This window comes from Alexandromys fortis, unplaced genomic scaffold (genome assembly GCF_014885135.2).
Source record: "Alexandromys fortis isolate MF-2015 unplaced genomic scaffold, M_Fortis_MF-2015_v1.1 scaffold_52, whole genome shotgun sequence".
NCBI lineage: Eukaryota > Metazoa > Chordata > Mammalia > Rodentia > Cricetidae > Alexandromys > Alexandromys fortis.
Window position 1 is genome coordinate 1,550,128 of NW_026067929.1, and position 26,849 is coordinate 1,576,976.

General features: G+C 49.3%; 1 protein-coding gene and 1 long non-coding RNA gene across 3 annotated transcripts in view; both read left to right on the forward strand.

Annotated features, from left to right (window-relative positions):
• Window positions 1–23,362, forward strand: part of Ice1 (interactor of little elongation complex ELL subunit 1) — a 36,864-nt gene extending 13,502 nt beyond the window's left edge. Inside the window, exons 7-19 of the mRNA XM_050144721.1 lie at window positions 489–526; window positions 2,214–2,296; window positions 2,755–2,794; window positions 3,281–3,337; window positions 3,677–3,763; window positions 5,213–5,616; window positions 7,480–12,147; window positions 13,202–13,370; window positions 15,996–16,156; window positions 17,528–17,718; window positions 18,799–18,905; window positions 21,880–21,978; window positions 23,131–23,362. Of these exons, the coding sequence (XP_050000678.1) occupies window positions 489–526; window positions 2,214–2,296; window positions 2,755–2,794; window positions 3,281–3,337; window positions 3,677–3,763; window positions 5,213–5,616; window positions 7,480–12,147; window positions 13,202–13,370; window positions 15,996–16,156; window positions 17,528–17,718; window positions 18,799–18,905; window positions 21,880–21,978; window positions 23,131–23,336 (6,310 nt within the window). The 3' untranslated portion in view covers window positions 23,337–23,362. The remainder of the gene's footprint in view (window positions 1–488; window positions 527–2,213; window positions 2,297–2,754; window positions 2,795–3,280; window positions 3,338–3,676; window positions 3,764–5,212; window positions 5,617–7,479; window positions 12,148–13,201; window positions 13,371–15,995; window positions 16,157–17,527; window positions 17,719–18,798; window positions 18,906–21,879; window positions 21,979–23,130) is intronic.
• On the forward strand, window positions 12,154–13,194 carry LOC126503190 (uncharacterized). 2 transcript variants are annotated; one of them, XR_007592206.1, is made up of 3 exons: window positions 12,154–12,412; window positions 12,468–12,795; window positions 12,906–13,194. It is a non-coding gene; the product is annotated as an uncharacterized lncRNA (long non-coding RNA). The 2 variants fall into 2 exon arrangements; XR_007592207.1 differs by having other exon boundaries at window positions 12,523–12,795.
• Window positions 23,363–26,849: the final 3,487 nt, after the last annotated feature.

Sequence of the window (26,849 nt, forward strand, 5' to 3'; positions counted from 1 at the left end):
AGCATGAGCCCCTGGTTGCTGGGACTGACATGGCAGTGTGTCAGAGACCGTTCTGAGCTTGCTGCCTTCTATCTCTCAGAAATCCATCTTAGCAAGAGAAGCCTCCACTGCTGCCTTCCTTGCTCACTGTGCACGCTCCTCAGAGTGCTGGTGGGTTAGGTGCAGGACGGGTGGGAGGTCATCTGGACACAGCCCACAGGTGACACTCACTGCTGAAGGAGGGGCCTCACATGTGTTTGTGGCACAGACTCATAGGCCTTTTTTGTGTTTCTCAAACACTAGCCAGGCTCTAAAGCCCACTTTGGAAACACTGCGCAGGAAGTGGTGTGGTGCTCTTTCCCGGGCGCCTTCTACCACGAGCCCAGTTGCTGGTAACGCAGTTTAATGTGGTTGGCATGTGATACTGGCTATGAGTAAGAATCTGTATACACCCTGTGTGATGAGCTGTAAAACCTTTGCTGTCTAACTGACAAGGTTTTTTTTATTAGGAAGAAGAAGCTGGAAGCTAAGGTGAAGAAGCTGGAAGGTAAGTGCACCTGATGTTTGCTGGCCAGAGCCATGCCTTGTGCAGACCCTGGTAAGTGAGCTGTGAGTGTCAGTGGGTGTGCCACTCACTCAGCCGTTGGCTCGGTGTGTGGAGATGCGTGTGCTGCTGCTCACATCCTCTCCTTCCTCTGTACCCTTTGCTGTAATCAGGCAGCATGGGAGGAAATGCAGTGGTTCAATGTTGGAAGGTGGATTTTGCATTTTTGTTTCTTTTATTCCCAGTTGAAATTGTGGTTACTACAACAGGCACCCACATCTATGTTGTCTTAGTCAGTGTCTCCATTGCTGTGATGAAGACCATGCCCAGAGCACTGTGAGGAGGAAGGGGTGTACTCAGTGTGTATGTCAGAATCCAATGAGAGGCGGCAAGGCTGGAGCCTGGAGGCAGGAGCTGATGCAGAGGCCTGGGAGGGGGGCTGCTTACTGGCTTGCTCTTTGTGGCTTGGTCACCCTGCTTTCTTATAGAACCCAGGACCACCAGACCAGGGACAGCACTGCCCACAGCGGGCTGGGCCCTCCTGCATCAGTTGCTAATTAAGAAAATGCCTTACAGGTTTGCCTACAGCCTGAACTATGGAGGCATTTCCTCAGTTGAAACTCCCTCCTTTCAAATGACTCTAGGCTGTGCCAAGATAATGTCAAGGAATTGATGTACGTAGATAGTTCTCTCTCTCTCTCACTCACCCCCGCCCCGACTCATGCACACGCACACACACACATGCACACTCCTGGGATTGGGGCTTCTTGTTTATGAGTAGGCAGAGTATAGATGGGCACACTGGGATCTGTGCTGTCCTTACATTTCAGACAGTGCTGCTTTCAAAAGTCAGCTAGGCATGGAATGTCTGTTTTGTTTACAGTTACTTATGAGTGGAATCCGGCCCAGGCAATGCTGTGTTGTCACTGACTGCCTAGCATGGTGTCCAGGTGTCTGCTCCATGGACTCCAGCATCACAGTGGCTGTGCTCTGCCTCAGAGTGAGGTGTTTCCACGTATGCTGTGAACTTAGGAGTGCAAAGTTAGTTGCACAGGAGCATTTAGAACAAGGATGAGAGGTATTCTTGTCCTCAGTTTACATATGAACTCTACAGATAGTTGGATAATATCCATCTCATGACATGGCTGTGCTCTCAGCCTGTCCTCTCTTGTATGTGGAGATAAGTGGAATGCCTAAGAGACGGTATGCAACTTTGAGAAGACCTTCTGTGAAGTCAAATGTGGCCTTTACTTTTAGTGTCTCAAACATAATTTTCCCTAGGAATTGATAGGGCATACTGAAAGTGAGCACAGCCAAACTCAGTGAGAGAAGAATGTTATTGGTGTTTGGTGGGGTTTGGCTTCCCTGAGATATCAGCTCTGCATAGATTCTTACTGGGGTGAGCATCGTCCGGTGCTTTCCATCCCAAAAGGAATGAATGATGTGCCCACAGTTTAGACGTCTGCACACTGTCCCCACCAGAGTGTAGCATGGAAGGGTTTGGAGTTGCCGTGTCAGGTATGGGAAGGATCCTCACAGCCTTAGTCAGCTCTGTAGCTTCATGACATGTGTACCTGTCTGTGACATGTGTCCAGTTTGAGGAAAGCAAAAAAGCTGGCATTGGCTCACACAGGATTGGATCACTAACTCTCCGCTTTTTCTGTTGCTGTGCTGTGTCTATTACACACAGAGGCTGCCGTCAAGCAAACTCAGGACTTCAAGCAATTGAGAACTGAAAAGAAAATACTTGAAAAGGAATTTAAGAAGACACAGGTACTGGGTACAGTGATGCACACCTTACTTTCCTGACTCATGGACACAGGAACTGGGTACAGTGATACACACCTTACATCCCTGACTCATGGACACAGGTACTGGGTACAATGATACACACCTTACTTTCCTGACTCATGGACACAGGTACTGGGTACAATGATACACACCTTACATCCCTGACTCATGGACACAGGTACTGGGTACAGTGATGCACACCTTAGATCCCTGACTCATGGACACAGGAACTGGGTACAGTGATGCACACCTTAGATCTCTGATTCAGGGCCTCTGTGGACACAGCTACCGTGTAAAAGATGTATCCTCTGCATCCCTCACTTGGGCTTCTGTGGCATCCGGGTTGTAGCCACAGGCTGCCTTGCACCCATCTGACCTTTGCTTCATCATTTTGCTTCTGTGCAGCATAAACACTCTTGGTGTTTCTTTTCCCAACACAGGAAAGGTTTGAAGAATTTTCCAAACAGCAGACTGAAAGGGGTGAGTATTCATTGAGCACTTGTGTGGAGAGAGAGCCAGTCAATGTGCAGTGTTTGTCTGAAGCAGTTCAGTGTGTAGTGTTTATCTGAAGCAGTTCAGTGTGTAGTGTTTATCTGAAGCAGTTCAGTGTGCACTGTTTATCTGAAGCCAGTTCAGTGTGCAGTGTTTATCTGAAGCAGTTCAGTGTGCACTGTTTATCTGAAGCCAATTCAGTGTGCAGTGTTTATCTGAAGCAGTTCAGTGTGCAGTGTTTATCTGAAGCAGTTCAGTGTGCACTGTTTATCTGAAGCCAATTCAGTGTGCACTGTTTATCTGAAGCAGTTCAGTGTGCAGTGTTTATCTGAAGCCAGTTCAGTGTGCAGTGTTTGTTTGTCTGGAGCCAGTTCAGTGTGCAGTGTTTGTCTGAAGCAGTTCAGTGTGCAGTGTTTGTCTGAAGCAGTTCAGTGTGCAGTGTTTGTCTGAAGCCCTTCTCCTATGTATTTTTAGAGTTGAGACACATTGGAACTCAGATCTCAAGTGACTCTCATGGAAGCATAGATAAAAGTGAGTATCCTAACCGTGTGATTGGTTTTATGCATTGCTTGTTATGGTTGGTGGGCATATGTGCCTCTTAACATAGCAAAACTCAGGCTTTGTAGATCCTTGGTAGGAATAAATCTTTTTATTTGGATGCTGTTAATTAGACTTCATCTATCCACGTTTACTTATCCACGTGCATAAAGACAACCATTTTCTTAAAGTGTATGAATGAAAGCATCAAAGGGAAAGGAAAAGTCAGCCACGCTTGTCTTTCTCTCAACCTTGAACCTCATGGCTCAGTACCCTTGTTATAGCTGCTAAGTGGATGCAACTGGGACTGATCTCACCCTTTGCTCTTCCCAGGGAAGGTGAAAGTTCTCTTGAAAGAGCTGTGGCTCTGTGTGAACACTGCTCACAAGCTGTCCGGGGAGAGTGGCAGGCGCATACCAGGTGAGAGATACACAGAGACTGTTCACATGTGAATGTGATAGTGTTTGCCCCAGGCTGCTCTGCAGCCTCCAGTGGACAGCAGACAGTGGGACTCGACACTGTGACGCAGTATGACTGATCCCAGCCTCCAGTGGACAGCAGACAGTGGGACTCGACACTGTGACGCAGTATGACTGATCCCAGCCTCCAGTGGACAGCAGAGAGTGGTACTCGACACTGTAATACAGTATGACTGATCCCAGCCTCCAGTGGACAGCAGACAGTGGTACTCGACACTGTAATACAGAATGACTGATCCCAGCCTCCAGTGGACAGCAGACAGTGGTACTCGACACTGTAATACAGTATGACTGATCCCAGCCTCCAGTGGACAGCAGACAGTGGTACTCGACACTGTAATACAGTATGACTGATCTCAGCACATTCAGTCAACTTTTGGTGGCAGCTCAGAAGAGCAATGGGAGGTCAGGCCTTGTGGGTGGGAGACCAAGGAGTCTTCCTGTACTACAAAGTAGCAATGTTACTTTTATTTTCACAAAGCATCAGTTAAACAGTGGGAAACTTCTCTGAGAACTCTTTCCCAGTCCTGTTAATTGTGGGGCTCACGGAAAATGCGTATTTCCCACCTGCCCAGGATCCAGTCCCAGACTCCACTTTCCTCTTCTGCTCAGCACTCTGTTCCTCTCTCCACTGCCGCTTCCCAGTGCACTGCAGCCCCTTGGTCCTCTCCACTGCCGCTTCCCAGTGCACTGCAGCCCCTTGGTCCTCTCCACTGCCGCTTCCCAGTGCACTGCAGCCCCTTGGTCCTCTCCACTGCCGCTTCCCAGTGCACTGCAGCCCCTTGGTCCTCTCCACTGCCGCTTCCCAGTGCACTGCAGCCCCTTGGTCCTCTCCACTGCCGCTTCCCAGTGCACTGCAGCCCCATGCTCCTCTCTCCACTGCCGCTTCCCAGTGCACTGCAGCCCCATGCTCCTCTCTCCACTGCTGCTTCCCAGTGCACTGCAGCCCCGTACTCCTCTCTCCACTGCCACTTCCCAGTGCACTGCAGCCCCATGCTCCTCTCTCCACTGCCACTTCCCAGTGCACTGCAGCCCCGTACTCCTCTCTAAAAAAGCGATCTGAAGCCAACCAGTGTCAAACCTACCCGTAGGCATTGTGTGCAGGTGCGTGAGACCCTTGTGGAAAGGAAAGCATCTTCCAGTATGTGATGAGGCAATAAGGCCTCTGTCCCTGCTGCCGTGTTTCCCATTGGGCTGTGGTGCCTCAGTGGACCACTGTCCATGCGCATCCCTGTCTAGTCTATACGATAATGTTAGAAGTTGACTGGTGACATTGTTAAAGCTGTCTGCCCATTTCGGCTTATTTCTACTAGCAGTTTGGCCTGTTATCAGGATGTAATTTGTAAGTTTTCCTGGCATTGAATATGTGATGCCTGCTTCTCCTACTCAGAAAAACCTGCCAAAGAAATCGGTGCATCCAGAGCTTCTGGGGAAGATGAATTGCTCCCAAGCCAAGGCAGTCCTGCCAGGACCTCCGATATGCATTCTTTCTTCACCAAGCTGTCTATGGAGGTGGAGGGCGACTTCACTTCCTCTGAAAGTGCAGAAGAAGAGCAGCCTGGTGGAAGAAGCCCTAGCGCTGAGCCTGCCTTTTGTGAAGAAAGTCATCCCGAAGTCTCAGTGCCTGGTGATGGCAACAGGACCAATGTCTATGACCATGAACATTTTTTTGACGATGATCTTCAAGCTGCAATTGACTTCTTCAAGCTTCCCCCTCCTCTTCTGTCTCCAGTGCCCTCACCGCCTCCAGTGACATCACCACACCTGGGCTCTTTAGCTTCCTCCCTGGCTCATGTGAGTTGGCTTTCTGAATTTTAATTTCATGTGGATGTTTGTCTTATGTCCAAGATATTTCAAAGATATTAGTGTATTTAGACAAAACTGTTCATTTTTGTAGCTAGTTTTTCTATGAAGTAGCATATGAAAATAAAAGGCTGTGCCAGGGCCTCTGCATCAGCATCTGTGGTGGGATTTTCTTCACTGTGTGAAGGTTACATTTTATTTTATTATGCTTTTTATATAGAAAGTTTATTTGTATTGCTAGTGCCTAGGACATGATAGATGTAGAGAGAATGAAGCATATTCGTGCAGACATGGGCTGTGTCCAGAAACAGAAAATTCTCCATGTCTGCATTCCTCCCCCGTGGCCCAGGAGAGGTCACCTTTAGGTCTGTCTTCAAGAGTTTACATACTGTTTGCTCCCCTAAGGAGTCTTGGCATGCAATTGTATTCTAGACACCTAGCCCAGAACTGTGGGTTCAAAGGTAGTGGAAGACGCAGTGTTGGGCTGTCCTGTGAATCAGGACTAGGCGTGGAGCACATAGCTCGTCTGGTGAGCAGATGTCTGCAGGGCTGCAGGGCACCTTCTTCCTTGGAGGACAGAGCTCTGCAGAGGAGAGGCTGGCAGGGAGGCTGTGTGAGTCTTTCTGGATGCCAGAAGCCCCTAAAGAAAGCTTTGAGGAGTGATTGGGTTTCGGGAGAGGCTGCTGTACAGTGCTGTGTGACCCAAGGTGAATGTGGCTTTGGAAAACTTGAGCCAGGCTGTGTCTGGAAGGATCTTGCAAACTTCCTAAGAAACTCATGCACTTTTAGGGGGACAGGAGACTCTTGACTCTAAAGGCAAGGACTGTGACAGGGTTTCTGTTCAGTTCCTGTTTAGTTACAGTCTGAATAGAAGCGGATTGACAGTTCAGAAGCAGGAGGAATGTGGGTCAGGACTAGTTCTTACTCTGTATAGAGGTCATGGCACTGGGGCCATTTGTTAAAGGCTTGAGGAGGTGCAGTGGCAGCAGTCACGAAACAGCTGATCTGAACTGTCTCAGGCTGGGGAATTCTACAGGTGCCCATTGCTTTACCTGCTGATTCTCACCTGTGCACTCTCTCATCTGAGATCAAGCACATGGTGCCACGGTGGAGATGGGCAGGACACAGACAGCATCTGTGGCTGTGTGCAGCAGAGCCGTGTGCCTGTGGAGACGTTCAGTAAGCATATAGAAAAGGTAGAGGTCCAGTCAGAGTCCTGGATTTGCTCCCAGCCAATAAGTGAAAGTAGAGGCCAGGAAGAAAGACAGGTAGAGCCACTGTGGGGACAGCCAGGGAGAGGCCTTGCAGATCCCAGCCTTGAGGATGGGATTCTACACTGGGGAGTTATGTTCTAGCACTTGAGTTCACCCTTCCCTTCTGCATGGGAAGTGCAGTTTGATGACGTAAGAGGGCTCCTAGTTGGGATGGAGGAAACTTTCTGGAGCAGAGGTGACTCTACTGACTGGAGAACATGGTGGAGAGGGAGACAGCTAAGTAAGGAGAGGAGATGGCTCAGCAGCCGTCCTGAGTGTGAGTGCAGAGAGGAAGCAAAGGGTGGTGGAGCTGGAGGCCAGTGGGCCTCAGTAGAGAGCCTCCCCTTTAACAGAGCGCAGAGCTAGGAGGACAAATCCTGCCTGGCCTGGTTAGGAGCCTGGGTCATAGGAAAGGACTATGAGTGGGAGCCAACTTCCTCAAGGACCAGTGAGTGCAAGCACCACAACAGAGCCTGGCCCAGCCTTCATAAATATGGCTTTAGACTTTCTTCACGCACCCACTCTTGCAAACGTGTTTCGTTGTTCTGACGGTCAGCTCTGCTGAGCATCTATATGACTGTGTGTTTTCTGTCACTTGAAGGAATCCTTCTTAGGAGAGTTCACAGATTCCAGCGACACTGACTCCGCCCCACTCAGAACCTCTGCGGAGGCAGCTTCAGAGGATTACACAGCGGAGTCTCGGAGTTACCTTGACTTGCTTGAAAAACTGAAAAGGAGTGATGCATGCCTGGAAAAGCCCAGGCCCCTGGAAGCTGCCCAGGCTGCAAACAGAGTGGCCCCTGTTGGATGTGACGGCAGAAGAGGAGCACTGGGAGAGCCCGCCACATCTTCTCTAGCGTGGGGAAGGCACTGGATAGCATCGCCTGTGTTTGGGAGGCATAGGGGAGACATCGTAGAAGAGGCAGAAGGACAGGCAGAGGCCCAGGACGTGGGTAAATCTGTGCGAGTCGGGAAAGGGCTGCTTACGCAGAACAGGAGACCGTGGGTGGAGAGGGCGTCCAGAAGCCCAGCACGGAAGAAGGACACCAGAGCTGGAGAGTCAGAGGTGTGCTATTCTTCCCTGGGCAAGAGGACATTCGGGGAGCTCATAGGATCTGAAGAAAAAACGCTGCCATCAAAAGCATGCTCACCGCAGTCAGAATTTACTAAATGGACACTCCCTGATGAATTTGCTTCCAGGTCACACCGTGCGATGGATTCTGGCCATTTTCAGAGAAAGGAAAAAGATGTGCAGGAGTCTACTTTGGAGTCAGGCCTTCGCGCAGCCGCAGCAGGGCGTGACCGTTCAGACAGTCTTCCTTCCTCCTCCTTGTCTACCTCTGTGCCAGGGTCTGTCTGCAGTAACCTCAAGCCTTCACAGCTAGGCTATGTCAGTGCACGGACTCCAGCAGAGGTAACCTGCACGGACCTGCCTCATGTAGAACAGAAGTCATCAACTAGACCTGTAAACACATTTCTTCTGTGGTCTGAGCCAGCAGCACATTTTCCAAAAGTGAATGACCCAGAGAACCGCCTGCCTGCTCCGAGTCCCAAATCACAACTAGGAGCATCTACGTTTAGTAACTGGAAGAGCAGGGGCCCGGAGCCTGAAAACCTGTTTACAAGCACAGTGAATACACACCCACTTCCCCAGTCAGTGTTTCAGAAGCCAGCGAGAAGTGGGCAGTGTGGAGACCGAGGCCCAGGCCTTGCGCTCACCCTGCCTAAGTCAGACTGGACTTCCTTAGCACGTCCTCAGGCTGGCTTCACCAGGAGGAGCCCTGGTTCTGCCGACAGCACCTCATGGCACCGGAGTGCTGTCCTGAGGACAGGTGGGGAAGGCAGTCCCAGGGCCAACACAGAACATCCGCAGAAGAGCAGGCTTCAGCTAGAGAAGGCGGAGCCAGCCTCACAGAACAGCAGACAGACAGCAGCGCTGAGACCTGAAGAAAGTGCTGTCCCTCGGGGAGGCAGAGCAGCCGCGGCTCTGCTGCCAAACCAAGTGTCAGTCATAACGAAACAGGCAAGACCCGAGAGGGTGCGGAGTAGCAGCCCAGAACACTGGCAGCCACCTGGGAGCACACCGAGTCCCTCTGTAGACAGTAGTGAGGACACGGATCCTATGTCATCGGTTTCGGAGTGTGCTGGAGACGGGGACCCCACAGCACAGGGCACTGGCAGGATAGCCGATGAGGAGAGCCCAGCTCCAGAGGTTTCTGTGTCTTGGCGAAAGTCAAGTTGTGATTCTCCAAGTGGTTCTGTGTCATCAGAGAACTTTGGTTCTACAGATAAGTTACCTTTTTCCTCTGCAGACAACCTCATCCAGAGCCAGAGCATCGTGAGTGACCTCCTGCAGAAGCCCAGGAGCTCTCCCCATACCACCCCATCAGGTGCCAGTAGGCTGGAGGCCGGGAAGCTACTTCCAGCTGAGGTAACGTCCAGAAACTGTTCCGCTAGACAAATGCCCTGTGGAGCTCATCACCAGGCAAGCACTGAAGCCCCTGCAGTTGCAAGAGATTCTCGTAGTACTCCGCAAAATGTCAGTACGCCTCCCATAGTGCCAAGCAGGGCGATTCTCAGAGCCCGTGTCCCCACTGACCCTGTCTGTCCTTCAGTTCTTGGCAGTGCAGATGAGGAGACGCAGAGTGCCTCCCAAAGCAGTCTTCCTGGAACTTCCTACTGCTACACAGGCATCAGAGAGCAGAGAAAGTCCACGGAGGCAGAGGATGAGTCCTTCAGCTGCAGTGACGGAGAGGACGAGGCTGAAGCTGTCATGGGGCCCAGGCAGCAGGATGTAGCAGGAGACTCGCAGAGACCTTTGGGAGACCCAGAAGCTGGGGTGAATGAGGCTGGACACGCCCCAGATGTAGGTGATCTGACCTCAGCTCTGCAGGAATGTAACTTAAGCACCTTTCTTTACATGGACAAGCTTTCTACGTCAGAGGTGGTTATGTTTCTTGAAAGTTGTCAGTTAAGGGATTATAGTTCAAGGGCCTCTACTTCAGAATGTTCTAGCAGAGGAACTCCAGATAAAGAAATGAATAAAGAGTTCAAGCAAAATGAAATCTTCAGTAAGAGCCATGGGGAGAGGTTCCATGAAGAAGAAATACTCAGAGCCTCAGAAGTGTGGGTGGAGTCAGAGGGAGAAGCCTCCTGTGTCGAGAACCCAAGCCAGCATGCCCAGTGTCCTCCACAAGTGCCGTCTGACATTCCCCCCGAGTCTGGGGGCGGAGGGAAGGATGCCAAGCATGTGCTCCCCTCAAGTGCGCATCACAGCCAGACTGCTGAAGAGCTAACAGAGAACACTCCGCCCAAGGAAGCGTCCAGCTCCATGTCCCACCCTGCAGAGCTCCCTGGACCAGCAGCTATGGATGCGGATGCGGGTGGCAGCTCCCCATTGAGTGGCAGGTCTGACCCTGAGCACATTCAGAGCAGATCTGAGAATGAGACCAACTACGAGGACTGCCCCAGCAGTGGGGAGGAGGGCCTGGCAGAGCCTGAGGAGCTTCTGGCCCTGAGCTCCGACTCTCCAGCTCCACCAAGGAGAGAGCAGAGCCCTGCCTGTGTGACAGAGACGGCGTTTCGCTATCAGATCTCTGCGGTGACCTCCGAAGTTATAAGTGTACTTATAAATAAGAATCAAGACCTCGTGATCGAAAAGGGGGACAACTGGACTATCATCAGTGGCGTGGCCATCTCCCCTGATTTGGAGCAGGTCGTCCTTTGTGACACTCTGGAAGCGTTTGCTTCTCAGGATCTGGGAGGCCTAGACCATGGTTCTGTGGAGAAGTCCCCTGAAGCCAGTCCTGCTGGCCCTCTACCTCAAGAGCCTCCATGTGCTGGTGGTCTCCCTGGTGCCCAGGAGGATGTTTCCAGTGGTGGACAGAGTGCCAACTTTGATAAGAGTCGTCTTCGGAACAGGCCCGTGAAGCCCAGCATCTGGATTCGTTCTCAGATATATGACCAAACGCTAGAGACCGAGAAGGTGGCGTCTGATCACACCTACTATAACTGGAAGTTAGAACCACTTGGGAAGAGCAAGACTCGGTCAAAGATTTCCAACAAAGATCAGTCAAGCAAACTAGCAAAGACTCCAGGACTGAACAACAGAGCGGAAATGCATCCGAGTGAAGGCCCTCAGCCAGAATCAGGAGAAAGACCAAACACAGAAACAGCAAGAGGCCAAGCTCAGTCCACCACGGCAGGTGCAGATGTGTCCACTCCTACCCACGGTTCCCCTGATGCTCTGAGCAGGATCCGCCAAGAAGTGGGGCCTCCACTGCCTCCCCTGCTCCCCCCACTGATAGCCACACCTCCAAGGACATCACGGCCACTGTCTCCTCTGGTATCAAGTTCTAGTCCGTCCTCACTGACCTCACCTGCTGGCCACATTTCCCCCTTGTGTGAGATTTCAGGGCCTCCCGTGTTGTCCCCGTGGCCTGAAGAGCTCCAGCAGGCCTCCCCCCTGGATCCCTCTCCTTCCCCGTCTACCGCAGCCGCCAGCGAGAGGATAGTGTCCTCTCCTCTGCAGTTCTGTGCCGCCACCCCAAAACACGCCCTTCCTGTGCCCGGCCGGCTCCCGTCCTGTGCGCCTGGCCATGCTGCTGTGAGTGGGCCGCAGGAAAACTCTGTAAAAATCCTTGACACGATGTACCCAGAGTTGTCTGCCAGGGCCCGGACCCTCAGCCTCCTCAAAGGGAACATGCAGCTGTCCCGAGGCTCCTCTGTGGATGGAAAGGTGTTGCCGGGGCGTGTCAGCGCCCTCATAGGCCTCAAAGCCATCACCTCAACATCAACTGCTTTTGTCCTGACGGGGGGCAGCTCTGGTGGTGACAGTAGCCAAGGTGAGTCCCAGGACGTCCAGCAGGATGCCCGTGGGAAAAGGACCCTGGCAGCGTCCATACTGAGGAGCGCTAAGAGACTGCGCCTGGACAGTGAGTCCCCAGAGGCGGACCCCAGCCAGGCCACCGCAGAAGACGTCCCTGAGGACCCCCCATCAGGAATCTCACCAGCCCATGTTGTCCCAGCTGAGGAAGAGCAAACTGCTGCCCTGGTCTGCAGTCCAGCATCAGTGCTGCTTGCCAGACCACGGGACATGGCGGAGTCCTATAGCATAGCCATTGCTCGGGCTCTGAGGAAGATTGCCGAGTCCCCCTTTGACCTGCTGCCTGTCATCCGTAGTCACGTGTATGTGGGCAATATCTCCAAAAAGCCTGTCATGAGAGACCAAGAGAAGGAAGTTGTTTATGAATTTAGCACGACAAACAAGGTATGCAGAGCCTTTCTCAGTGAGGGTGTCTGAAGCATGAGGGTCTGGCAGGGGCAGGCTGGTGCAGGCGGCACTGAAGATGACCCCTCAGCATTAAAGTTTGTCTATTTCTAGCCAACATCTATAGATTAGAAATACAGTGGAGGCTTGACACATAAACCTACGGAGAAAAACACTAGAATAAGCGAAAATGGAGATAGAATTGGCCTTAGGTAATGTGCACACACACACTTACACACATGGATTCTGATAGAATTGGCCTTAGGTAATGTACACACAAACACATTTACACACATGGGTTCTGATAGAATTGGCCTTAGGTAATGTACACACACACATACTTACACACATGGATTCTGATAGAATTAGCCTTAGGTAATGTGCACACACACACACTTACACACATGGATTCTGATAGAATTGGCCTTAGGTAATGTACACACACACATTTACACACATGGATTCTGATAGAATTGGCCTTAGGTAATGTACACACACACATACTTACACACATGGATTCTGATAGAATTAGCCTTAGGTAATATACACACACACATACTTACACACATGGATTCTGATAGAATTGGCCTTAGGTAATGTACATACACACATACTTACACACATGGGTTCTGATAGAATTGGCCTTAAGTAATGTACATACACACATACTTACACACATGGGTTCTGATAGCATTGGCCTTAGGTAATGTACACACACACACACTTACACACATAGATTCTGATAGAATTACCCTTAGGTAATGTACACACACACATACTTACACACATGGGTTCTGATAGAATTGGCCTTAGGTAATGTACACACACAGATACTTACACACATGGATTCTTAGCATAAACCAGTAATCCATAATTTATTTGAGTGGCAACCTGTCATCATAGGCAAGCAGGTGCACTTGTAGACTTGGTGTGGTATCTGTAGCTTGGCTGCCACGCTAGACATTGTGTTAGCAGTTACTATGTCTAATAGATGCCTGGTTAGGATTGGTTCTTGCATCACTAACCTAATTCTTCTATCTTTTCCCCAATCTAGCATTTAGGAGAGTACTTACTTCGCTCTATTCTCTCAGAGCTAAAGGTTCAGAAGACATCTCTGGACCATAGCTACATCCATGCACTGTGCAGAGTATATGTGGGCATCTGTCGGCAGCTGGGAGACTTGGAAAGAGCTCGCTTGTTCTGCTACAGCCTTCTGAAAGAAGGTGTGTTCAGGTTACAGCACTCGTGTTGAAGGGCTTCTGTCGCATTTTCACCTCTTTAAAAAGGATGTTTTTCATCTCCGTGAGTCTGGGGCCAGGCTGATCTAGAAATACTGTCTAAGAAAAAAAAATAGTTGTGCTGTACTGGAGGGTTTAAGTGACTAATTATCCGCAGCCATAACCGTACTAGTGTCCGACTGACTGAATTTACTCACGCTTACTTACATTGGCATGTGTACTTTCATTTGTATGTAGATTGTCTCTTGTCCACACTATGTTTACTTTATTCTTGCACTGCAAAATAATGGGAATCCTTGTATAGTGACTGTCCATACGGATTGCTGTGCCCTGGCTAAATGACAGTAGCTGTAAGATGTATTTGTAGCCTCATGGAAAGATGTACCTTAGTAATGATGAGGAGGTGGAGGAGCAGGGCTGGCCTCACTTCCTCAGTCTCAACTGTGGCAGCAAACCATCAGTCCTCACACGGCATAGCGTCGTGCCAGCAAGTCCATGTGAGTGTGCCCACAGGGTCTGTCCTCACACGGCATAGCGTCGTGCCAGCAAGTCCATGTGAGTGTGTCCACAGGATCTGCTCACTGACTTGTTTTGTAACACTGGGATGCGTGCTGTGTGTCCATGGGAGGGTTGCAGACCATGGTAATGTGGAACACAAAGGCAGGCAGCAGAGAGTAGAGGAGTCTGCTCTAGCCAGTGTGAATTTCTTGTTCTCACCAGACACAGGATCACTCAGACCGGATGTAGGACATCCTGTGTGCTGTGAATGTGTTTTTCTCATTGGGTGATGAGTAAAACAACTTTCTTCCCTTCCCTTCTCCATATTTCTAACTCCTTTTCAAACCCTCCCCAAAGCCAATCCCAAGAAGTTACAGGCATTTATCTCTCTCTTCTATTCTTATCCTATCTTTGCTGAATCTGTCTTAATTGCTTAATTAAGTTTGCCTTTTGTTCTTCATTTACTAAGCACCAGATTAAATGTGGAAACCTTTTTCCCTTGAATGTTAACTCATCTTCCCCCATTAGCATCATATGCTCCTGGGTATGGCAGTGGCTCATCAGTAGACTCTGGAAACTTAACATACTGTCTTCCCTTCCAGAGGAAACCAGACTGTGTTCCCTAGAACATAAGCAGGCAATGCCAAAAGTGTGAGGGCTCCAATGCAGAAAGTGCGCGCGCGCGCGTGTACACACACACACACACACACCTGAGGGCACACTTCCTTGAAGCTTGTGCCACAGCCTACATGAGAGACCACGCAGACTCCACAGGAGGTGGCATGACAGTCTAAGAGGACAAATTCTGTCCCACCCAGAAAAATGCACCGCTTACAGACATTAACCATTTGTTGAGCAAGGATTGTACGTGGAAGGTGGATTTCATAGTCCAGGACAGGACTCTGGGAAAATTTCTCTGTCTAGTGAAGAATGTGGGTCAGGCCTAGGAGGGGCATCAGAGTAACGGGCTGCACAGCAGCACATCAGAGCAGTGCATTGTGGTTGTGCTCTGGCCACTCACCCTTTGCTCCTGGGAACACTGACAGAGGGGAGGAAGGCTTTAATCAGCTGTGTCTTCATGACAAACAGGACGGAACTCCTCGTGTTAGCTGCATTGGAAAACTGGTTTTGTTTGTAAAATTAAGACACTCAGTTCATTACGTACTGAGAAGTTCCATTTGTAGGTACTTATCCAACAGAAATGGAGACATCCTTACCCAGACTTGAGAACACGGATATTTATGATGTTAATTCATAATATCTTGTAGTTGGAAACAAATGTCTGCCAGCGGCTGAATGGACAGGACAGCATGCTGTTGTCTGTTAAACAGCTGAATACTGCCTAGCTGTGCATCAGCACCATGGACAGATCTCAGAAGTTAGGTGGCTTGTGTCAGAGAGAAAATACATGGCACACTGAAGCAGTAATACCAACTTGATTTGTAGCGATAGCAAACGGATTGGGGTGCTCCATCTGGGAAGGAAATACTCTTTAAAGTTGTATGTTACTGTTTGTTCAGTTTATTTAAGAAGAGAAAAGCCGGGAGAGTAAGAATTTGCAGCAATAAGTACAAATGTTAAACAGTTGTTCCACTTTAGAAACTGTTGTATGTTAAGCCTGTACAAAACTATCAAATGTAATGTGGAAAGTGGATTGGCCGGGAGGAGGGGTGCACTGATGGAGAAGGTAAAGCATCTTGCTTTCACATTGCTTCAGGCTCAGAATTTTCCTATTTGATACACAATATTACGAGAGAATTCATTTCCACACAGTTGTTGACCATTTGTTTAGGCTAAAAGTCTAGCTAACAGTATGCCAAGCCAGACATGGCCACTCACTCTTATAATCCCAGCACTTAGGGGGTTGAGGTTTGCCACCAGTTTGAGGCCGGTCTGAACTACAGAATGAGGCCTGTCTCTCAAAACTCAAAGAAGTACCTAAGACGGGGAGGGAGGAAGAGCGAATTCTAAGAGAGCCCCACTGACCATCCCCTCACAAGTCTGTCTGCTCCGGGTGAGAGGCACCTGTGAAGTAAAATATGTGCCTAGTTTTTAAATCCGTTTGTTAGGTGAGACATAAAGTCTCTCTTTTTATCCCTCTCTTTCTTACAGACTTTCCAGAATCTGAGAAGTTGACGCTATTCATTGCCAACATGTGGCGTGAAGTGTTTCTCTCCCAGTCAGCCGTTAGTCAAGCCATGCAGCTGGTGGCCAGGCAGCGTGCCAGAGGGGAGGTTCTGAACTGCTTGAGAGCGTTTCTCAGCTGGGAAAAGGTACACTTGGTTTTTTTATTTCTTTTCTGCAGCACCTCCATGTTCACTCCATGGAGATGACGCAGTCCACAAAGGGCTTCTGTGTGCAGAAATGATGACTTGCTATACAGCAGTACTTGGTTTTAAGGTTTAAAGTTAACCCAGTTTTTAAAGCTTTTAGCTTTGTGATTCCTGTTCCATTCAGAAATCAGGTAGCAATTTTAAAAGTAGGTGTAACTGTACTTTGACCACTGACGAGTGTTGTGTTAAGCACATAACAACAGATTACATCTCCCAAGCGAGAGGTCTTTGTAAACTTGACTTATTTAGTTAGCAGCATTTTAAGTAATCATAAATGATACGTTCCTCGAAAACTACAGCTCTAGCAAGTAGACTCTTGTTCAGCCCTTAACTTTGGATTGTTAGAAGTCAAGTTGAGAATATGGAATATGAGCTTCATTGAATGTTTGTTCCCATGATAAAGGCTGTCTCTCAGACATTGTAACTCATTGTGTTGGTGCTAGGTACCTTAGCTCTAACCATAGCCTAGACTGGGAACCCCAGCGTCTTGCATAGTTAGTACTGCTGCAGACTCTTAGATAGATCAACGTGGCGAGAAGTATCAGAATGTGGCTCTGCACCTTCCCAGATTGTAAAGTCACCAGCTTCTCCAAGAAGATGTATGCTCTTGTGGAAACCTGAGAAGTGCCGGTAGCTCACAGATCTCCAAGCTCCGGCTCTCCTCTGTGTTGGTCTGAGCCCATGTTTGGCCCAGGATCTGCTTTCGTGCTGGTGGGATCCTGAGCAGTGCAGCCGTTTTGGGAGTTGCTTGGTGTGCACAGTCCCCTGCAGTCCCACCCTGGGCCCCTCAGGGAAAGGAAGCTTTTTGCCACAAAGTCATATTAATGTTCTTAGAAACAAAACTGGGTACTGTCTGATATGCCTTTGTCTCTGGAGAGGAGAGCTGCCCTAAAGTGGTGTCTCCATGTGATTGTTACTCAACAGGGCAGGGGGTGCTTAAGCTGCTCACATGGGTGAGAACAGAACAGACGAAGCCCAGAACTGAAGGGGGCTGACGCCATCATCTAGTGGTCTGTGGGAGGGCAGACTGGTCAGCGTTTGTAGAGGCGCAGAGTTTATACAATTTTAAGTGTTAGTCTGCGTTTTAGGACCTCAATTCCTTGGTTGTACTGACTGCAGTTTGTGCTTCTGTTTGGATCACAGCTCAGCTCTTCTCTGATTGGTGCAGATCGTAGCTGGAGCTTTTACTGTCACAACTAGTTTCTAGCTCTCTCTCTTTGGATAGATGGCGGCCTATCAGATTGCTGTTACAATCTCAGGTTGCTAGCATCCCAAGATGTTCTTTTTAATGTGTTTGTTTTTGTTTGCTAGAATGCTCCCATAGATGTTGGAATCGTGGTTTCTAAGCTGCTTTTGACCATACAGCTGTGCCCCAAAACAGAGTTTCAGTCGAGTGAAGAGTTTGGTGAGGACCTCAGTGCAAACATTTGGGAATACATATTCGCCATTGATCTCCTCTGCTGCCACCAGAGGTGGATTTGGACGCATGATAACATCATAAGGTGAGCAGCTTTGCTGGTTTAATGTAGAGCTGGGGAAAGGGAGGGGGACCTTTCTTACACGAGGCACTTGAAATACCAACCACTTATTTCCATAGGAGTTAACAGATGTGCTCCTAGAATATCTGAGTCACCCTTAAATCCCCCTGCTTTGTTTCTCTGTATGCCACTAACTACTTTCACTATTCCCAGTAATGGTCATGTCGCCCCAAGGGAAGTGACTCAGACATGAGGGCCTGCGTTCAGTCACCTCTCCAGAATGACACCGGCACAGGCACCTCCGCGAATACAAGCTGGGGAGGTGCACACTCGTTACCTTCATGGCCCCATCCAGAAAGCCCAGAGGAGCAACAGTTGCCAGTGACAAGCTAGCTGCTCTGCAATAGGACAGGGTGTCTGCCTTCCCAGACGGCTTTCTCTGCTTATCTGTGCTTCTCACTCTAACCATGCTCCATCCCTGGAGAGAGGAGAAAATTGTCACCCATATAAAAAAGAAAGCCTGCTTTCAGAGAGACTATGACACTAGCCTGCTGACCACACAGCGGGTGGCTGGTGTCTGAAGTGCTTGTTTCTGTGAGGCCACCTCTGCACGGAGCTGTCTGTGCGCTGCGAGAGGTGCGTTTCCACTCTCCCGGGCCCAGGGAAGACAGACATCAGTCCCACCGTGAGAACTGCCTCGAGGTCTGTTTTTTGAGTGGTAACTGTGTCAAGGGCCCTGCCTGTGAGGTCCTTGTACACAGACATAGAGGAGCATGTCACTGTCGGCCCCACACAAGGAATGGCAGAGCTCTGCCTGGTGCCCGTCTGAGGATGCATGATGTGCTCAGGGATGCAGGGCCATTCTTTCTGAGTAACAGAAGAGGGGCCAGAGCTGGCGCCCTTCGAGTGCTCTGTCCTTGTCCTCTCAGTGACTCCAGACCGCATTCTTCCCTCCCATCCCTGGTCTCTCACCATGCCATTTACATCTGTAATCAGAAAGGGGTTGGGGGCTGGAAAGAAAAGCAGAATTACAGGAGCTGTACTGTGGGACTGTGCGTACTGTCTGCGCAGTGACGGGCATATATCTGTCATGTTGTTCTCTAGTAAGGAGCTGTGGCCTGTAATGGACAAGTGGATCAAGTACCGGAAAGGACATTCGAACATTGCATACACCCCTGACGTTATTGTGGCGTCTGTGCTCAGGCTGATCGGTAAGTCGCTGCCTGCCTGCCTTGCCGCCCTAGTTGTGGTTAGGCCCTTGGTGGGGACTGAGCATGCTGACATACTGGCTCTGCAGTGCCTCTCCTCACAAGGCTGCGCTTCGCTGTGCTCCTGACTCTCTCTCTCTCGCTACCCTGAGTCCTTCAGCCATTTGTGTCAGAGACTTAGCTGCTCCATGGTAGTGTGCTTGATTTCTGATTCTAGAGGTCATGGCGACACACACACTGAGTTGCTACCAAGTACACAGTGGTCTTCAGTGTCTAAAATACCATCATAGGTCAGCAAGATAACACAGTAGGCACAGGCACAGGTGCTGAGCCTGAGGGCTTCCATCAGTCCTGGGGGCCACAACTTGCATACCTCCCTGTCAGCCTCCCAGTTAGAGTCTAAGTAGATCACTTCAGATTGTTCTAGAAATCAAAGTCGCTGTTCGATTGAACTGAGACCCAGAGTCTCCTCACTGTAAACCCTGGAGAAGGCCTCTGGATTCCTCACGGAAGCACCAAGATTTGACTTTCACTTACTTTGTTCCTCTTTGCCTCCTGTGGCAGCCTCCACTCCTCCAGATCATCAGAAGTACTCTCTGTTCTCTAACAGCCTTCATATTTTGTTTGAGGGGCACAAACCAAAGTTATCCTGGTTTGTTCAAAGAGCCCTTTGGCTAATTGAACGCCAAAGGCAACGCTGTTGAATAATGTCACCATGCGGGAATGTGCCGCCTGAACAAGTACACAGTGGGCAGTGCCGTGGCCTGCTGACTGTCCCGTACCCGCACATGCTTTCCTTCTCGTGAGCCTCACACTAGTCAGTGGTGCTGTGCTTGGCGCGTGTGTAAAACATCCGAGACAGAAGCTTGCCTGGGTGCGAATAAGTAAAAATGTGTGTGGTATTATGTTACCTAATATGAGAACGTGAGAACCAGCAACAGCCAAATCAATGGCTGGACAGGCATGGGCCTGGTGATCCCATGCACTCTATGGGGCACAGTCTCAGACCCTTGGTTAGTGACTTTCTATTCCAGAGCAGGGGGAGAAGGGAGTAAGACGGCCCGTGCTGGCAAATGCACCATCAGGTAGCACGCATGCGCCTGGGCCAGGTCCAGTGGTGCTGCTCAGGAGTTCGGAGCCCGCTCTGCTGTGGACTAGCCGATGGAAGTGGCAAGCTTTCTTGAGAGGTTACGGACCCAGCGAAGCTGTTCTAAGCGTGTCAGTGTGTGTTGACCTGGGTGGTTCCTGACACAGTGACAGCATGAACACTGTCTGCCCTCCCGGGTTGTATTATATAAATACATTTATATAATTTATAAAGCTCACGTGTGTTTATGGCATTTTCCCCAGAGAGTGACTTTATGAAGCCACACTTTGTGTGTGCATGCGAACACCAAGTGAGGAAGTGTGTGCACACACACTTGAGGAGGTCAAAGGACACCTTAGGTGTTGTGTTTGAGATGTGATTTATTTTGTGGGTTTTGTTTATTTTATTTTTGGGTTTTTGAGACAGTACCTCTCACTGGACTGAAATTTGCCAATTTATCTAGGTTGCCTGACTGTCGAGATCCAGGGGTCCCGCACTGGGCTTACAACTAGCCTAGCTTTTGACATGAATTTTGAGGGATCAAACTGAGCCATCCTCCCGACCTGGAGCCACCTTGAAAATAGGGATTTTGATGTTCTTGTTCCAGTGATTGTGTTGTGTTTGCTACTGCAGTGAGAGGGGCAATCAGGCAGAAGCGTGCTGTTCTCTGTGCTCGATGGCCTTGTGCCTCTGTGGTTCTTTCAGGAGGGTCAGCTCCAGCTGCCCTAAGGTAGAGAGCAAGGCCCTGCTGCTCCTCCAGCTGGTTCTGCACAGCCCCATGGGGAGCTGGGCCGTCGCCCTGAATAGGCATGGGTTGGGTGTCACAGAATGCTTTCAGACCAGCTGCTCACGTCACATAGCTGAAAGGCTGGTCCTCACGCGAGACAGAAAGAGCATGCGGGAATGTTCTCCACAGCTAGAGTACAGGTAATTGGGGGACAAAACTCCATTTGTACTTCTGTGAAATTAAGGTTAGTTTATTTTTTAAATCTTAATGTCGTGTGCCTTTCAAGAAATAGAGTGCTTAAGAGCAATAAATGTGTTCCTAAATAATTGATAATTACTACAATTGTTATGAACAAGTTTAATTTATTATTAATATGTTGTTGACGATGCCATATAATGATAATTCATAAATTATCATATTCATAAATATATAGTATGGATAGCCATCTTCAGTCCAGATTGTATTCTGTAACGAAAAACAAGCTGTCAGTGTACAACATGGTATAATACTGAACCGAGCAAAAGACATGGCTGTCAGCCAGCAGCCATACTCAGTTATTAAGTAAGGCTTGCTCCAGCATTCCTCACCAGCACTGTGCTGGAGATCATCCAGGAAGGTGGGGGAGGATCTGATGTACCGTGGGGCTGCAGATGCTTGGCAGAGCTGATGCCTGCACAGGTTGAGCCTTGGGCAGAGCCACTGACTGAGGGTGACAGAACCAAGGCAGAAGTGTGGGTGAGAAGCAAAGAGAAGCAGCAGCTTCACCTTGGGAGAAGGTGCCCCACACTGCCGGAAGGCCTTCCCCTCAGTGATCGGTCACTAACACTCTGCAGACCTTCCCAGAACTTACCTCTCTTGATTCTAGAGCCAGTCACATTGACAGTCACACTTAACCATTCTTATGACTGTTGTAATTAAAAGTAGCTAGCAGACTACCTAAAAATGCAGGAGGTGTTTTGTGCTTCTGCACAGTAAGAGGTGGTGAGCCCTTCTCAGAATGTCTCCTGGAGGGCAGGGTGGGTCACGCTGTGAGCTCTGTGGCCTCAGCTGTCTCGCTGAATGTTGTCTCCTGCTACAGTTAAACTACAACATGAACTTACAGTTTCTAGGAATATTGACTAGCATTTACTGAAGCCTACATTTATTGTATTTTGTTTCTTCAGGTCGATTAGGCCAGTTGGGTTTGAAGGAAGGATTTCCAACTGCCGTGAAAAATATCAGCTCAGTTATTGGTATGTTCATACAACACGCTCAGGATGAAGGTAAGAGTGTGGCTTTCATGTCCCTCAAACTGCTCTCCCTGCCTGTTCTGAGGACATGAGCCAATGCCCCTTTAACTTGACAATCATGTGATTTTGACATTCATGGTCCCAAAGGGAGCCATGGTCTGTGCTTTCCCTGAGTCTTGAAATCAGTTTAGACACATGGGTTTCTCTGGTGTTTGCCTTTGACAGAGAATAAGCATTACCTTATTTGAAAAATTGAGACTTTCTGGGCACTGACAAAATACTATAGCTGTAAAATTTCTTGCCAGGAAACTTAGTGCATGAAATTATTAAAGTGCTCTGCTGGATTGCCTCTGCTGTGTATAGAGGACGTACAGGATCTCTAGTGAATGCCATGGTTAGGCCTGAGATGTGCGTTGGATGAGGGACACTCAGCCTAAACTATGCTTTGCCTTCTTTATCCCTGCCTTGTTCACAGAAGGTAGAAGACAGAGGTGCGTGCTTAATAATCAACTTCAGCTCCTAAATTTAAATTTCAATGAATTACATTAACTAAATTATGAATTAATAAATTATATTTTAAAAATTAAACTTTTGCCAAGATAGGGATAATGGCTCTAAGACTAAACTCACACTGACACACTGTAACACTAGAGTCACACTGACCTGGGGTCACAGTGGTCTTAGAGTCACACTGATCTGGGTTCACACTGGCCTTAGAGTCACTTCAGCCATGGAATCTCACTCACCTGGGGTCACACTGGCCTGGGGTCAGATTGGCATAAGAATCACACTGGCCTAGAGTCACACTGGCTCTCATCCGCTGTCAGTGTGGCACAAGGACAGGCTTTTCTTTGGTCTTTTGTATCATGATTTTCATGTCTGATCCACTTAGAGACCGCCCTGGAGGATGGTTTGAGTTTTGTTGGCTGTTTCAGGATTCATGTGTGTTTATAGCTTCATGGGACCAGAGGAGCTCCACCCTCCTTATGACGGCCATTGCTCAGATTACGGGGAGCTCTCACTTTTAGTTTTCCTTTGTAGACATATCTGGAATGAACTTTTATTGTGAGACATTTTTCTTTGGAATTTAATTTTCATTGCTGGCAGAAAACAATCCAAGAGAAGACTCTGAAGAGCAGATGCTTCCTGTCGCTGTGTCATGACGGATCTGAACTTTCTTTTCAGATATCCCGTGGGGTGTGCAGCTGGCGGCTGTTTATGCTCTTTGTGACTTGAGTCCTAGCAACCCAGCAGAGATATCCAAGATCCTGGAAGCTTGGCGGACACAGACGTCTAACACTATTCCGACTGCAATCGTCAGCTGCCTGGAGGAGGTCGGCTCCCTGAGTGTCGAGGGCTCAGCTGACTCAGCGGGAAGCTCTGCGCCCTGAGAGAGGGAGGCTCGGCTCCCTGAGAGAGGGAGGCTCGGCTCCCTGAGGAGGAGGGGTCCCCCGAAGGTCATGGTCGTTGTGCAGAGGAGTGCCTTGACACCTGTTGTAAGAGTCCAGCAGAGAAGGCGGAAAGCGGGCGACCGCAGTGCAAGGCTCCCGTTTGGACTGTGGGGATGGCCACTCAGGCGGCAGAGCCCTGTGGTCTGTGCATAGATAGACAGTGCTATCTGTGATGTGTCTTACATTGGACGGTATTCCACTTTCGGAATTTTTATACTTGTACATAGAAATGGGTTTAATAACTCACTGTGATTATAATTTGTCTTATTCATCATTTCTTAAAATTCTTGTATGTGTTTTTATAATAAAAAATAAAAGCCAGCCATATGCACTGTTGTTCCGGTTAGTTATGTGTGATGCTTGGTGTCCCATCCTAGTGGAGATGAAGGTATCTCCCCGACTATGGAATGGAATGGTTCTCTGTAGGCTTCGCTGGTCACTCATGGTTCATGCCTGTAAAATCACAGCTGGCAAGGATTCTGGTGACTCTCACCCGCTTATTCAGTAGCTCTCACAACCATGACTGAGTGGGTTGCAAGTGAGACCAAGGGGGTCAGGCTTTGCATGTTTGGGGTATCCAGTGGTTGAGCACCTCTGGAAGTTTCCGTGGACAGACGCATTTTCCACAGTCCACCAGCACCAGCTCCAATCTGGCTACCATACTGTTCTTCCCCATGGCACATCTGCAGGGCAGAAGCCACTGTAGTGCTGGACGGCTCTCTCGAGGTGAGGCAGCTTCAGGGCCTGTTGATTCCTGGTGCCCAGCCGGATGCAGGCGGAGTGAAGCTGAAGCTGGGTGGAGCCCCGGGCTGGGCATGCCCGTTGGTCCTCTGTGGTCAGGTTGGGTGCACTGTGTCCTTGGAGCTGTTGTGCTGGCTCAGTGATAGCTCATTTTGTTGTTTGTATAAAAACAAAGCAATGTGGCTGTACAGTTTATCCAATGCAGTTGTGGAAGGGGAATGTTTTTACGTTTTGGCCACCAGGGGGCACTGCAGAGGCGCTGCAGACCAGCCCATGGGCAGAGGCAAGCTACCTGCAGTCTGCGTGTCAGGAAAGGCCTTTTCCACTCCCAGGCTACTAATCTGGCTGCCTGGGCCCATTATTTCTACAGTACCTGGTACGTGGAGGGGCGTGGATGGTAAGGAAACAGGTAAATAATTTTTAACTGTTCAGTCAAATTCTTTTTGGTGATTTCTAAAATACAAAATACTTGAGGGTAAAAATAAACGTGTCCAGGCATGGCAGTGACTTCGGCAGGTAGGGAAGACGCATCCGTCCAGAGGACAAGGTCATCAGTCTTTGACCCACACTCCTGTGAGAGGCATCTGAATGTCAGTCACCCAGGGTAACTCAGGGTTACCTGAGGGCAGAGATTTTAACAGGGTGGTTCTAGAAATTGTTTCTAGAGCCAGGGAGGAACTAGTGTATAAGCCATTCCCTTTCTGCCTCCTCCTACCTATCTGACTCTTTCTCACTGTGAACTGTGACACTTGGTGTCCCATCCTAGTGGAGATGAAGGTATCTCCCTGACTGTGGAATGGAATGGTTCTCTGTAGGCTTCTCTGGTCACTTATGGTTCATGCCTGTAAAATCACAGCTGGCAAGGATTCTGGTGTGATTGTGAACACGCACACTCCCTCTACTGCCCTTCTAAACAATGTATCAACACCTTAATGTTGCTTGGCATATTTGTATATAGGCCACCGCTCTTTGGGGTCAGTTTGTTTCCTGCTAGTTCATAAATTTCTGCGTGCAGGAGAAGGCAGGATGGGGTCAAAGGCCACAGGGAGTTGGCAGAAGTAGCACATCTGCAGACAGCTTTTATGAAGGACTTGGTGCTGTGGAGGGTGTTAGCTCTTCAGTAGACTCAGCGAGGGTCACCCCAGGTGTCTCGTCCCGGTGCCCACCGCTGCTGCACTGAGAACCCTGGCCCCACCGACTTCCTGCTGGGAGCTAACGAGGCAGCCTAGACCTTCTCTGAAGATACCTGAGTCGGTTCAGTGGAGACATCACTTCAGAGACCGAACTTGCTGGTACAGAAGGAGAATATGTCGGTGTCAACAAAGGGCAGTTAACATTAACCAGTAGCTAACGGTGAGCTGGATCAGAAAAGACTGGCCATTTTTCCTCTCAGATTGGAGCAAGACAAAGACACTCACACTTCACTGTTGTTTAAAACTCCTAGCCAGAGGAATCAGATGGCAGAACAGGAAGAAGCAGTGAGACTGGAAAAGAGGAAGGACGTGGCCGCTGCAGTTAGCGTGGCTTTAAATAGAGCCCCCCAGAAGTGTGTTAGGACTAAAGAATTCAGCAAACTCTCAGAACGAAGGAAACTTGAGGAAAATACTTTGGGGTACTGGAATAGCTGGGGCTTTTGGGGGGTAGGTTTTTTTTAATCAGATCTCAAAAGCATAGGCAAACAAAAATCAAAAGTGGGTAATGGAGATCACATCAAACTAAAAAGCTTCTTGTCAACGACACAACCTCCAGGATGGAAGCCGTCACCTACAAAGTGTCCGTCTATCCAGGCTAATGCGGAGAGCATGCAAGGGCGTACCAAAGAGACTAGGAGCAAGCAGTGGGACTGGTTTCTTTCCCTATTCCCAGGATAAAAACACGGGGTGAGAAACAACTGGAGGGAGAAGGGATATTTCTGCTGGCAGTCCTAAGGGACACGTCCGTCGTGGTGTGGAAGCTGTGGCAGGACGGTGACGTGGCTGCTCCCACTGCATCCCGTCAGGAAGCCAAGGGTGCTCAGTGCTTGTGCTCAGCTAACATTCCCTTGTTCATTCTGAGCCCCCAGCTGGTGGAAATGGTGCCAACCACATTTAGACTACGCCTTTCCATCTCCACTAACCTCATTAATCTCGATCCCTCATAGACAAGCGTAGAGATCCTGTTTCCATGGTGAGTCTGGATCCCATCAAATGGACAATCAAGATTAATCATCACACCCATTAAAAATGGGCAAGCCGCCTAATGTCTCTCAGAAGACATGGGAATGTCTGACAGACGTGATAAAATGCTAACTACTAATCGCCAGAAAGATGTAGGTCGAAGTCACAGGAAGCTGTCTGTCCGTCTCAGTAAGTGTGTCCGTTGCCAGTGAAACGGTGATAGGGCTAATGGTCATGGCCAAGAGAGAACCCTGCCGTACCTACTAGGAATTAATACCCAATAGGGATGTTCTGATCCACAAGCACAAGCACCACTCCTGGGGCCTGTGGCCAAAGAGAATGAAACCAGCATGTTGCAGAGACGTCTGCACCCCCATGCACACTGCAGTACCATTTATATCCACTGGGAGCTACTAGCAGCCCAAGTGTCCTTCAGCTGATGGACCGGTGTGCAAAGGAGCTGCCTGCACATGAGAGGATTCGATGCAAAGAGAGTGTCATGTTGCTGACTGGATAGAACTGGACATTGTGTGACATGAACTTATTCGGGCAAAGA